Below are 14,647 nucleotides of genomic sequence, written 5' to 3'. Positions count from 1 at the left end.
TTTTGCAGGTGTTATGGGCTGTGGGATCTCATATCAAGTGCATGTCGTGTGATCTTTTACTTGCCTCATTTGACTCACTCCTCTGAGTCTTAGCTTGCCAGGTAACTATTACAAAAGTAGTACTATTATACAGTAGTCCATATTAAAGAGGAAATACAGAAGCAGATTATATTGCTTTTGTAATGATGCTACCACACCTGAATGAGAGCTTAAAAGCCTTGTACTAATTCTCTGCATCAGTATGGACTTCAGTCAATGATCGTTTTCAGAATTGGGGAAAGACTATTTGGATTCTCAGATTCAATAACAATTTGTCACAGAAACCACATTTCATTGCAGACTCATAAAGCTTTCAAATAATTCATTTGAACTTTGTTTACTGTAGTACTTTTATGGTACTTTTGTGGTGGCATTCAAAGGTATTTCACTTTTTTATTCATGAACAGACGTTATTGTAAAAGAGTATTTCTGTTTCAGTAATTTGCCAGCTACTAGAAAAACTTGATTTTCCAAAGACATTGAGAGATATGTTAATCTTCTGGAAAGCTGGAAGTTTGAATATCAGTTAGGCAGTGCCACCAGTTCCTGTGGTTCCCTATGGTTTCTTTAAACCGGTCTTTTCTGATAAGGCATGAATCCAGATCCATTCTTAGGTCCAGATCCTCTACTCATCATTTTACATAAAGGTAATATTCATATGTGGTCCAAGACTGAACCCCAGAGATCTCTAAGCACAGCAGCTAGGTCAGTCCAGTAAATTAAATGAGCCCAAGAATGTCCCTGGATTCCAAGACTACATGTAAGGAAGAAAGATACTTAATGCTAACAAAACTGTGTAACAGGTATGTTGTCTACAAACTGCCTATTGGAAATGATCCTTGGACTACTTTACCTTCCAAAGTGTACCTTGGAATTGTCCAGGATGACTTCTTGCTGGAACAGTCCAAATTCAAGGCAGGGAGTATACTAACAGTTTATTAGTATAAATTACCATATTCTTACAGCCAGTTCCTAGTGTGCTTGAATTTACTAATAGCCAGCCACAGAACCCAAGAACGCTCAGGAAGAGGCTACATGCTTTAAATATAATGGTCCATGAGTTTATAGCCTGAATTCAGCTCTCCTACACACATTGTATGAGCCTTGAGTCATTTACGTCAAACTAAAGCGTTGCCTGCAGATGGAAACTATGCAGGTCATGGGGTCTCTTTGCTTGCTCTGTGCACTGTCTGTTTGCTTCTATGCATTGTCATTTCTGATGTCATTCAAGTGCATTGTCAGTCCTGTTTCTCATCTGATAAGATAGGTGCTGCAGATGCTGTAGATACACTCTCAGTCAAGGACTGCACCTATTGTTTAGTTCTGATTGCTCTTGGACAAGCCTTCTGTGAAGGCTCCTACAAACTTAGGATTGATGCATCCCAACAAAGAGAAAGTCAGGCAAAAAGCCAGGGGCCTTCAAGGATGAACATGGAGTTCCTTGCCAAACTCAAACAGAAACAGGAGGCCTACCGAAGGTGGAAGCAAGGAGAGATAGCCTGGAAGGAATCCAGAGTAACTGTCAGAGCAGCCAGGGATCATGTTAGGAAAGCCAAAGTCCTGTTAGAATTAAATTTGGCCAGGGACATCAAGAGCAATAAGAAAATCTTCTATAGGTACATCACTGATAAAAGGAAGACTAGGGAAATTGTGGGCCCTCTCCAGAAGGAAATGGAAAAGCTGGTTACACAGGATATGGAGAAGGCTGATGTACTCAGTGACATTTTTTTCCGTGAGTCTTCACCAGCAAGAACTCCAGCCACAAAACCCAGGCCCCAGAAGGCAAAGGTGGGGACTGGGAGAACGATGAACTAGTGAGGTTCCCACTGACTGGAAGAGGGGAAACATAACCCTCACTTTTAAAAAGGGTAAAAAAGAAGACCAGGGGAACTACAGGCCAGTCAGTCTCACCTCTGTGCCTGGCAAGATCATGGAGCAGATCCTCCTGGAAACTATAGTAAGGCTCATGGAAAATAATGAGGTGATTGGTGACACCCAACCACAACATGGCTTCACTAAGGGCAGACCATGCAGACATGGGCAGTGAAATTGAGTGCACCCTCAGCAAGTCTGCTGATGATACCAAGCTGTGTGGTGTGGTCAACACACTGGAGGGTTAGGAGGCCATCCAGAGGGACCTTGATAAGCTCAAGAGATGGGCCCACGTGAAGTTCAAAGTCCTGCAGCTGAGCTAGGGCAATCCCAATACAGGCTGAACAGAGAGAATGGATTGAAAGCAGCCCTAAGGAGAAGGACCTGGGGGTGCTGGTTAATGAGAAGTTTGACATGAGCAGGCAATGGGTGGCAATGGGTGCCTGCAGCCCAGAAAGCCAACCATATCCTGGGTTGCATCAAAAGCAGCGTGGCCAACAGGTCAAGGGAGGTGATTCTTCCCCTCTACTCTGTTCTTGTGAGACCTCACCTGGAGCACTGCATTCAGCTTTGGGGCCCCCAGCACAAGAAGGACATGGGCCTATTAGGATGAGTCCAGAGGAAGACCATGAGGATGATTAAAGGACTGAAGCACTTCTCCTAGGAAGACAGTCTGGTGGAGCTGGGGTTGTTTGGCCTGGAGAAGGGAAGGCTCTGGGGAGACCTTATAACGACTTTCCAGTACCTAAAGAAGACTACAGGAAAGCTGGGGAGGGACTCTTTGTCAGGGAGTGTAGTGACAGGACAAAGAGTAATGGTTTCACACTACAGAAAGTGTAGATTTAATTAGATATTAGGAAGAAATTCTTTACTCTGAGGGTGGTGAGGCACTGGCACAGGTTGCCCAGAGAAGCTGTGGATGCCCCAAACCTGGGAGCGTTCAAGGCCAAATTGGACAGAGATTTGAGCAACCTGGTCTAGTGGAAGGTGTCCCTGCCCATGGCAGGGGGGTTGGAACCAGGTAATGTTTAAGGTCCCTTCCGATCCAAACTATTCTATAATTCTATGCTTCTGTGATTTTAAGACATCACTACACTCTGGTACATGGAAGCTGAAGCTCAGAGAGAAATGAAATGGAAGCCCAAATGAATTATTATGAATTGACTATATAGTTTAGTTGAAGAAGGCTTCAGCTACTTGAGTTTGATTATGTTTCAAAATGGATTGCCAACATTTTAACTTAATAAAACACTTGTTTATTTTAAGTTTTAAGTCATTACAATACTGTAAGGGTTACCTAATGTGGGTCACACTTAAAGAAAGTAGTATTAGAAACTTTCCAGTGATGAACATTAGTTAACATGTGAAAATGTTATTGCTAGTAAAACTTTTCATCTGCTCAGTCATGCATAGTATAACTATAATCACTCTTGTTCAAGTGAAATAACAGTTCTAGTCTTGGAAGAAAAAGTTTTCCTTGCTTTATTGCTCATAGAATTTTATGGTGCTTTTTATTATTAAATCCAGACCAATTTTACCTAAGGAGCATAACAAAAAGCTGTAGGAAATACCATTAATCTTTTCACACTTTTGTTGGCTTTCCCTAAGAGACTGAAATATTATAATCTAGCAGAAGAAAAGCCAATTGTTTAGTCTTCACTTTTGTTAATCCAAATGGTAAGCAATGCATGGTAAATCTATAAATCCAAAACAATAAAGTCACTAGAGACTGACAAATTATTTTTGTGAGGGCAAATGACTGTAAGTGTTAAAAATGATGATGATGATGATAAAGATTCTGAAATAACAAGGAGAAAAGATATTGCTGAGAACAAAAATTTGATAGCCATAAAAATGTTACTTAATGAAAATAGTGAAAACTTTGAGGTTTAAATGTGTAAATATATATGCATTATATATATGTAATGTATATTTTGAAAGCTGGTCTCTTCAGAAGGAAACACAAGCTTGCTGAGTTCTTCTCATACATGAAGATGGAGGCTCTTCACATGGACACTTCTCAAAAGCATGACAGGTATGACCTATTATTTGTAAAGAAATGCAAAGCAAGACTTCTGTGCATACAGTTTTTACTGTCTGCACTGAAACCTATGAAAGAAAAACATTTTGGAACTCCATGGCAATATGACTGGGCCCTGAACATTTCAGAAAATAAATGTCAGCTGTGTTTTTGGTGAGGAAAATTAACTTAGCAGTTAAATATATCTGTATATACGTAGAAACTATTCCTAAATAATCTGTTCTCGATTAAGCAACATATACATCACTACATATGCAAAAACATAAATATTGTGGTGTTCTTGCAAAGACTGGAGTCTAAAGAAGATCATCTTTTGCTGACACTTATGTGAATAATTCTGATCAGGTTGCAGTGTAGACTGCAGAATCCAAATCAGGTAATATTACTTTCTAAACAATCAACCTGGTAATTGGGTATTGATTATCAAGGCCAGAGTCCTTCACGGCCTTGCCTGCTTAAAATGGACATGAAACGTGACACACGAAATGACAGAAGGTCTTGCAATGTTGTGACAACTGCTAGCAACATACCGAAAATTCTTCCTGAAACTTTAGGTTGTTGTTTGTACAAAGCTCTTCGACATGTTGTAGGAAAGATTTCTTGCTTATTGGCCTGCAAGTAATGACAGAAGAATTAGAGACCTACAGGGGATTTCTTTATCATTCTTTTAATTTGTATTTAACTGCAGTTTTATTAATAACATTTTCCAGTTCAATAGCAATTCATATTAACAGACAGAAAATTATAAATTGTTTACGGTCCACTTAATTGGTTTCTTTTCAGTCACTTGAAAAAGAAGCATTTTCTCCTATTGTTTCCCCTCACCAAATTTTTCAGTTGCTAATGTTAACACTACTGTTGGGTAGGATTGTTTTTTTATAGGTAACAACATTCCAAAGCAAGGTTTTGACATTAATGGATGTCTGTAAGGTTACCATTGCATTCTAAAGTACATAATACTTCTTTGTTGTACCGAAAACATTTTATACATTGCAAGGTTTTAGACATATAAAATATTGCAGTGACCTCATTCTCATAATGACATGGTTTTTAAACCCCTAGGAGTTTAAATATCCCTGTATTACTTCCCAAGCTAAAACACAGACATGCAGGCTTCACCCCAGAGAGAGAGAAAGCATTTCTCCAGTTACCATGCAATTAGTCATGCTTTTATGATTTATACGCAGCTTGGAGTTTTTTTTTCTGTTGTTGGTTTTTGTTATTTTTTTTTCTAATAAACATGGAAGAGGGAACCACACATTGAGATTCACCAATGACCACAAAATAAAAATTTTTAATCTACTTACTTGATGGATTTTCTATAACTAAGTAACCTGCAACAGAGATTTTTGTTAAATGTGGCAAGTTGTGAATTAACCAATATTGTGCATGTTAATAGATTTTAGATGAACTATTCAATTAACTAAAGAAACAGATTTATTTCTCTCACGGATTCAAATACGTCAGATATCTTGGGGGATACTCTCACTTAGTTCTTATCTCAAGTATTGGCAAATATGGTAGCTGCAGTTTCTATCATTCCCTTCAGATCATTTTACAATGTTCTGGGCTCATATGGACCTGTGAAATCCATATCTCAAGCACACCACTTCATATACATTGACAGGCTTCATTTTACACTGTGTACTCAATGTCATTCTTCTGAGGGACGTTTCGGAGAACAGAGATTGGATTATTCTGACTGAATACAGACACCTGTATCTGAGCTAGTCACTCTAGACTCTTTTTATAATCAATGAAGACAAATAGCTATGATTTCATCTCATTTTAAGCAGGTATCTAAAATGAGTCACAGGTGAATTATGCTATCAGTGTGCCTCTACAGAAGGAAACAGCAGCAATGTCTTTTTTTTTTTTTTTAATTAAAATTAGTATCTGTTTTCATGCTCATTTTTTACATGTTTAATTCTGTTTCTGGAACATAGTTATTTTAAAAACTGTGCAACATACCTTATCTTTAACCTAATTCCACAGCAGGTTTCATGTAGGTGTTACATAAGCATACAACCCCAGGGACCTTTCAGATAGTCTTGTAACCTAGTCGTCATCATCACCTCTGAATTTAAGAATGTCTCAGCATTATGGATTTAGAAGGCAAATGTCAGGTACTCGGACTCAGAAAGATTGTCTAAAGGACTAAGTGAAAAAGTTTGAACAAATACAACTTAAAAGATAACTTGCCTCTTCAAAAAAGCTCTAAGTATACATTTTGAGTGTTGCTCTCTCCAAAATTCATATATGCTTAAAAACAAATCTTACAAAAAATATTCTATGATACCAATATAAATGCCTACTACTGCCAGAATTTCAGTAGAAAAGACAATTTCCTTTAAAAATACTTGGTTTTGTGAAGTTGTTCTTAAATATTTACATTTTAAATTAGATAACAAAATTAGATTAATACAATTGTTGTACCATTTAATATTAAGCATCTAAAAAGTTAATGTCAAAGCTACTGAACATGCCTTCATGGTACATATGTCGCTATGACAATGCTTCTCAAACTGGCTATGAAACATCTGGGTCACTTTCACTGGAATGAGAAGTGTAAGAATTCACAGAAAAAGGCTCAAACTCTTCGCTTGAACTCGAGCACTTACTAGGACAACTGAAGGAGAGCTTTAAGCAGAAAATAAGAAGGCAATATGACAACAAAGCATGCAACTCTATCCAGAATTTTTAGACATCTAGCTACTGTTACTGTCGCACTTATGTTGTTTGCATTACACATCAGCTGAAACTATGGTCTAGTAATATTGGCAACATTATAGGGCTACAGTTTTCAGAAGGGAAAGTATTCTTAATAAGTGTATAAGCCAATAATAATATAAATAAGCCAATGTATTGCACACATACACTTGCCACTGAGCAGAAAGTAAACACTGGGTTTAGGGCTTTTTTAGGACAAAATTCTAAGCAGTCCATACAAAGAAAAAATATTTGCTTTTCCTTTACTCATCTATCTTCACCATAGAACAGCAGAATAAAAGTAATCTCCCAGCTGATATTCTAGAAATTTTTGGAATGCTGTTACCTTTCCTCTTCTCAAACTGGTAGCAAATAGGGGCCTACTGCACCATAGTTTGGTCATTAGGTAATAAAAATTACATCAGTGCTGCACATAAGCAACCTGAATATGACATTTAGTGCTTCATTGCTGAAGGTATATGGATCCAACAACAAAGAGCACAGAGACAAGCAACACCATAACACAACCTCCTCAATACTTCACTTTATTCTCACTCAAAGCAGAGAAGTAAAGCACTGAAGAAACATAGAAAATGAACTAAACAGGGCTACAGATGGTACTTTCTTGTTCATTTTTTAAATGTTACTGACAGGCATTTTTTTATAGGCATAATCATATATTATCTTTAAGAAGCACTAAATTTTAAAGAAGGCACCTACACTTTGACACTTTAAACTATCTTTAGATATTGTAGTGAAGAACTTGGTTGTTAGAACTACTGAACTCACACTTCTGTTGGTAGCAAGTGCACATTGCAGTAGCTTGGCAACTCAGAAAATAAGACTGTGGCAAAGATATTGGCTTTGCTGGATAAGAATCTTCAGAAGGAAAGAACTCTGTACCCTCACTACAGGTTTATAAAAGATGGCTATGCTCAGCTTTAGCATCCTCAGGCGTTAAAAAACAGCATTTTTCTCCAAGTCTCTTGAGAATGACATATATAGTGATAATCTTACATTATTTGGTCAATGAACCTATCTACCTGTAATCTCATTCTCCACATTTCCCAATCTTTTGTATAAAGCACAAGAACTTAGATATCATTAGATCTTGATGAGCACAATTAGAATCAAACTATGAAGTTGCCAATTTCCCTATTTCAGCAGGACAATTCCAGGTTCCCAGTTGTCCGACTTTGAAACCAGGGAAGAAAAACATTCTCTAAGATAAAGAATGCTTTATTGCCTTAAATCTGATTTTCTTTTAAAACAGTGTATTGTTTCATGTGTGGGATTTTTTTGAAGTCTATCAAAAATCTGAATCCCACTCAGATTACTTACGATAGAGCTAGAAAGAAGCCATTTATTTGTGTTGGCAGTGGTAACTGAAGACCATATTGTCACACAGACTCAGCTTTCTTTCTGGGTCAATCATCTGAAATCCACAGAGAATTAAAACTTTGTCCAAATGGAAAACAACAGAAATGAGAATGTAGGCAAAAGGCTTAACTCATAAGCACCATTGACACTTCCTAGGAATAACGGAGGAACTAATTTTTAGCAAGTTAATTGAAAGCAATATGGAGCTTAACCCTTCCTGAATATTAAAGGCCTTGGGAAAGAGAACACATGGTCATTTCTCCTGTTGTACCAGGACACAAAGAGTTATCAACCTTGTACTCCTGAGATACAAAGCTCAGGAAGCCTATGAGTGATAGCTGATTACTAAAGAGAAGCTTGTTGAAGGAAAAGGTAAGGCAGGAGCCATGGCTATCCTCCCTCAAAGAAAGAAGAAACAGGCTGGTCTGGAGAAAGTTTGTGCAGAAGTATTACTTTGAACATAGACACCTATTGAGTGCAGAATATTTAGGAAAAGTGAGACAAGATGAGAATTTTATACACAATACTTTTCCATAAAGAGTTCTAATTGCCTGTTATTTATTTGCAAGGTTTACAGTGTCTGTAATTATGAAATATTTCTTCTAAATATGTGCCCATTTGCTTGTCAATCTGTCTCACATGGAATGAGTCAAAAGCCTAAAAGTATCCACCACAAAGTGTAACTTTCATGGAAAGATTTTAAGAAACAGGGACCTACATGGCTTTACCCCTTCTACAGAAATCACTGTGAAAGTAGGTGCCAGAGAAGTTCTCTCCCAGGTGAGCACCTTGAACACGGAGGAGTTACTTGTCTCTGGCTAAGCCTGGTGGGCCCTGAAAATTTACAGGAAACGATTCACAGCAGATGAATATCTGGTTTGAAAAATGAATTGACAAACACTATAGACAAGATATAAAAAGTAAGAGATGAGAGGACCTAGTATATAAATATTTAGTGCACTAAATGAATCAATGTTTAATTCAGCCTAGACTGATGGGCTATACATGTTTTAAAGAATTAGATTTTTTCTGTTATTGCCTATTCCATACCATCTCTACTATCATGGATACCAATGTATTTCCCAAACTTCCAAAGTCAACATTTTGCCTTCATAAAGTGGACCTCATTTTCTGCTGAATACAGTAGAATATAATTCCCTGAATGCCCTCTGAAGATACATCTCATTAATTAATTGTCTAACAAAGACTTGCTGAGAGAAGGTGTATATTCAGCAGCCAGTATTTTCAGACACTGAAATTTTTCAAGTATTTTTTTCTGATGACCATGATTGCACAATTATTATAGGGAATTGTGATTTACCATGAATTTCCCGATTTGAAAAAAATGTTGACTCAAAAAAAAAAAGTTTCAAAACTGGCAAAATGGGATACTTGGCATATTAAATTTGATTTTCTTCTATTTAACTTGAATTTTGCAAAGCAAAATAATTAACACTAAAAATTATAAAAATGTACAAAATGAAATGTTTTGATTTACCTATACTGAACATTTGCTGAGCTTTGTTCATTAAACTTTTCAAGCTTTTGAATTTTTAATATGTTCAGAGTGAAGAAAATAATCCATTCATTTTCTTACAGAAAAGGAAAACCTTTTTCTACTTCTTTTTATTTCTTATGTCCTACCTGCTGTTCAAAGTTGAACTGTTGCCAACTGCTTGAAACTTGTTGCCAACTACTAGGAAGGATTTATCTATACAAAAGACAGCCTAAGTCAGATACCTGAAAACACTCTTTTGGCTACTGACATTACCAGAGCAGAATCTTACATACACTGAAACATTCTTTAAAGCTTGAAAGGAGTCTAATAAACTGAAAAGTTTTGAGCAGATCAAAGGTATCCTGTCCCCTCATTACTGTATATGTGTAATCTAGTAGGGTCACGCAGTATGTTTACTGACTTCTAGTTGAAAAGATTGCATGAATACTGTCCTGAGGAGTGCTCAGTTAATACCTCCACTTCAATCTTTCACAATTTGCCATAATGTTCAACAAAGATCCTGGGCAAGGAGCCTGCTGTAGCTCCAGTACAGCTACTGTTTGAAAAATAATAGTCCAAAATTTAACAGCTGTATCCTGTAGCTTACAAGAATGGCCTGGAAGCAAGGCTTTGCTTTAGTTCATTAGTGGCATGGGGAAGGAGGAGAGAGGAAAATACAAATGGAAGGAAATAAACTCCACACCAAAATGTGAAACTGACTCATTAAAATAAAGGGTGATGTAATTAAACTGTGTAGTAAAGGCCTTGTTGTACATAAATCACATAATGAAGTGCATTTGAGCATGAAATATTATAGTTTGCAATTACCCTGTAGAGTCTGAGACTGTACAAATCAAAACTGCACATAATTAAGACAGAAAAGTGGCACAATGGTACTACTCAAACTGATAAAGGATTTGGCCACATAGATATATTGCTGTGGTTGTAATGGAATAGTAACAAAACATCTGTAGTATAAGTAAAAAAGCGGTTGAGAAAAAAAAAAAACAACAACACAAAAACTACTTCTCTTAAATGCACACCTTCTAACTGCCAAAGGAAAGAAACAGCATATTTCGTATGTCACAGTTGCATTACATTTGTTTCAAGAACAGATAGTATACATGAGTGCTATATTATTATAACTTGCAATTGCATGTAAAAATTGTCCTGAATTATTTCAAAATATTTGTGGAACTGTTGTACATGAACACTAGGGACTAAAAATAAACAGGATTTCATGATGAAAAATACCACTGGTTGCCAGAAGTATAGCTGCAAAGATTGGTATTTCACATTGATTAACTATATCATTCAATATAGTATGGTAGCACACAGATTCAGAGATGGAAAACACACCACTTTGCTTCAGTAAGACAAAAACTTACTGGATGACAAAAATCTCCTTGCGTCTAAAGAAAAACGAGGAGTATCTGGAAGTAAAACCCATCAACACTTTAGTATATAAACAAAATTAGTACTATTCTTATTCAGCTAACAGTTTGGAAACAATGCCATTTTGAAGATCTGTCATGGTCATTTATACAAGTTACAGTTATCATAGTGCATAGAAAATAATTCTGTCTCCAGAGAATGCATTCCACTGTTATTAGCGGGTAAAAACAATGCTATCTGAATGGCATGTGCCCCACACAGAACACACCACATGCACTATATCAATGACTTCCAGATGATTCCTACTACGTTTTCTCATCTATTACAAGCAGCCATTCCTGTGTGCACTATTTTGAACACGTTTGTACATGCAATTGGCTTACTCTGTACCACACACATAGACATGTACACATTCAGACAAAACAGGTCAACAGCTACAACCTTTCATCTTCCAGCTATTCCTAGTCTGCAACAGTAGGATGCCTGACTGCTAGAGCAAGACTATTTTAGGCTTCTCATCTTTAAGGAGATTGCCTACCACAGTGTTTCATCTGTGACACAGCAGGGAAAATACAGGTAGGTAAAGAATGTTCACTAAACATTTCTAACTCAGTTGGATGCCATAGATTGTTGAGAATCATCATTATATTGTATCTAATTGGTGAATAATATCAATTTTTCCAGCAGTCAGAAAGAACAATCTGTTTTCCTTTGGATATGTACCCATGACAAGATTCTCTGTTGGACAGAAAATATGAATTGCCTGGACTTGCTACATAGCCAGTGTGCTGAACTCTTCAGAAACTCAAACACTATGCAAAACCCTTTGTGAAAAAAAAAAAAAAAAAAGGCAAAAAAAAAAGCAAAAAAAAAAAGCTTTCTAAATGTCAATTAAACAATGACGGATTTGTTATTGAATTAGCTAGCCAGGACTTCTGCAGGGTTTGACTATTTCAAAATGCTTAGTTAGGTTTGCAATCTATACAAAACACTGGGCCATCAAAAATACTACTGTGTTTAAATTCTGTATGTTTAAAGATATGTAGCCTTTTTTTTTTTTTTTTCCAACACAATTAAACAGTGATTTGCACTTAGATCTTTATCTTGTTGTAAAAAGAGCTGAAGATTAAGTGATTTTCTAAAAGCTAGTGAGAAGTGTCTTGAGGATGGAGGTCATTCTTTGAAAAAGGATCTCAGTGACCTGTGTAAATAAGAACACCACAAACACTTCCAAACAAGCAAAGGTCAGAAAGGGGTCACGGCTACAGCCCCTTTGGACTACTATTTTGCCTAAGGAGTATGCTTACCGTGTAAATCTCTCATCCTTCAGCTCCAGGTCTGCCACTGTAATCAACTGATCCAATTTGAATTTAGTGTCAATAATTTCAGCATCTCGTGGGGAGTATGTGCCTCCCTCTTTTTGCTTTTGGCGAATTCTAAAAAGAAAATATTAGTGGAAAAATAAATATGCAAACAATTTAAAGACACATATATATCAATACATTGATTAGACAGGCTGAAACTTAAAAATGGCTGCCAGAAGTCCTTCCTTGGCCTTAATTCTGCTCTCACTTCCAATTTAGTCAAATCCAGCAGTTATTTTGTCTAAAACTCATGCAGAAAGAATCTAGCCTACTCATTCTTTTAGTTTTCCTGCATACATTCTTTGGCAATGCCTGAATGATGCAGCTGAGAAAGAACAGAACTTGCGCTGGAATGAGCAAGCTAACATCATTTATGCAGTATCCAGCCTGCTTCTTTATGTGGGCATTTGTTCACAATTCAAATTAGAGGTTCATTTCTCTTTCACATGTAAGACTTTAAAGTATTTAATTATTAAATTTATCAGTAAGGCAGAAAATAGCATTTGGAATATTTACTTCATATCAGTCTGTTTCCCCACAGAGCTGACAGTAAATAGGGTTAGCCATCATGCTAACTTTACCAGGTGACACTCTGAGCTGTACCTTCCACTCAGGTGAATGGAGAAGTGACTCTAAAATGGTAAGATAGATGTCTGCTCTGATTCACCCGCTGGAGAAGCTTGTTTTCCTCCTTCAGCTATGGAGATTAGCCGTACGAGACTAAAGTTAGCCTCTATGAGTCCCTCCCTAAGTTTCTACATAAAAAGATTAAAAAAAAAAAAGAAAACAGTACATTCTGAAATGACAGGTTAGTTCCATTTATAGAACTGTTTCAGCTCTTCATTAAAACATTTTTGAGTATTTGCAAACACGGTATGGCAAGGATGCATAAATCTTACCTTGTAAAAGCATAGACTGCAGCCACCAAAAGAACAACTGAAAGTATGCACAAAGTAACTGCAAGGATAACTTCTACAGATCTTCCTGACAGTCCTTCACCTGCAACAGAAAGTGGAAATCTAATATTTAATAGATCCATTATCATTTCTACATTTCTAACAGGAAGGAATCAGGTAGAGATGAAAGACAGACTCTTCTATCTCAAAAAAATTCCGTGTGTTTTTTATCAGTTGCAGAGTTGCTCAACAAAAGAAAAACAGGAGCAATTTGTTTAGAAGCTCCTAAGCATTGCTGATCTATGTAATACATATGCTAACAGTACATGTCTACAGCTATTTGTACAACCATCCAGTGGTGCTCTTCATGTTTACCTGCTAAGCAGGTTATGGTAGGTCTACACTTCATTCACATCAGTTGGAGTGTGTATAACACTAACCTTAGTTGAGCTCCTGCTTCAGCCTCAGTGCAGCCAAGAACAGACACACTGCTCTAACAGTTAGGAATAACCAAGCACCAAAAGTGGAAAAGAAAGAGCAACAAGTCTAAAGCTATGAGGTTTGTAGCCATCACTCACAGACAGGAATAAAAGATATTTTTTGGAGATCCCCTTCTCAGGGTGTTGAAGGAATGCACCTAGTGACTGGATCTGAACAGTCTGGATTAATCTGCCTCACGGATGATTAACTCATGCTCTTTATTCGTATGGAAATTGGTGATATTGTTAGAACAGCCATTAGCAGGTCTGAAGGTATCTTAAAGAGCTTGATGATATTAAGTTAAAGGGGCTGGTATTCTTATCAGTCCCTCCAGGTGAGAATGAAGGTTCATTTAAAGACTGATACACCTGTTTTTTAGTATTTTCGAAACCTCTTTTCCAGTTTCTTTGGTGCTGAGTCCTTTAATTTCCCATTCTTCCTGGTAATACTGTCCCTATCTCAGAAACCTTAGCCTCTTTTCTCCTTAGGCACACAGTGAAAATAAGAGTAACAAGGTATTACTACTGCTGATATTCTTCGTTTGTGCTGGTATGCACCTCCACTTTCTGATCCACAATAGGAAACCTAGCTCCTGTCCAGCTTTGAGGAAGGACAGAAAAATATACTGCCTTCCTATCATATGAAACTGAGATTTCCCACTCATGGAACAACATCCTCCCAAGGACACACTGGAAAACACTGAAGTCCTGATTTCACTTCTCTCAAAAGACTTAGAGAGCATATTGCAGATGACCTGGACTTCATGTACATTGTAGAGCATGATTAAAATTCAATGATCTTGACTTAGCTGAATAAATTGTCTTAAAACAATAGGATACAATTTTGTAAGACCAAGTGCATAGTTCTACATGTAGACAGGAATAATCAATTACAATAATACAGCACAGTAAACAGTAGGTTAGGTAGCAACTTATTGTAAATTTGAGATTATTGTAGACCACAAGCAACATGA

General features: G+C 37.0%; 1 protein-coding gene across 1 annotated transcript in view; it reads right to left on the bottom strand.

Moving 5' to 3' along the window:
- Positions 1 to 14,647, bottom strand: part of PTPRQ (protein tyrosine phosphatase receptor type Q) — a 107,645-nt gene that overhangs the window by 17,430 nt on the left and 75,568 nt on the right. Inside the window, exons 34-37 of the mRNA XM_035544349.2 lie at positions 13,198 to 13,297; positions 12,242 to 12,370; positions 5,260 to 5,286; positions 4,483 to 4,564 (exon numbers count right to left, since the gene is read on the bottom strand). Coding sequence (XP_035400242.1) covers positions 4,483 to 4,564; positions 5,260 to 5,286; positions 12,242 to 12,370; positions 13,198 to 13,297 — 338 coding nt within the window. The remainder of the gene's footprint in view (positions 1 to 4,482; positions 4,565 to 5,259; positions 5,287 to 12,241; positions 12,371 to 13,197; positions 13,298 to 14,647) is intronic.

This window comes from Cygnus atratus, chromosome 1 (assembly GCF_013377495.2).
Source record: "Cygnus atratus isolate AKBS03 ecotype Queensland, Australia chromosome 1, CAtr_DNAZoo_HiC_assembly, whole genome shotgun sequence".
Taxonomy (NCBI): domain Eukaryota; kingdom Metazoa; phylum Chordata; class Aves; order Anseriformes; family Anatidae; genus Cygnus; species Cygnus atratus.
Note: the sequence above shows the minus strand (reverse complement) of the source record. Positions and strands in the feature narration are given on the sequence as shown.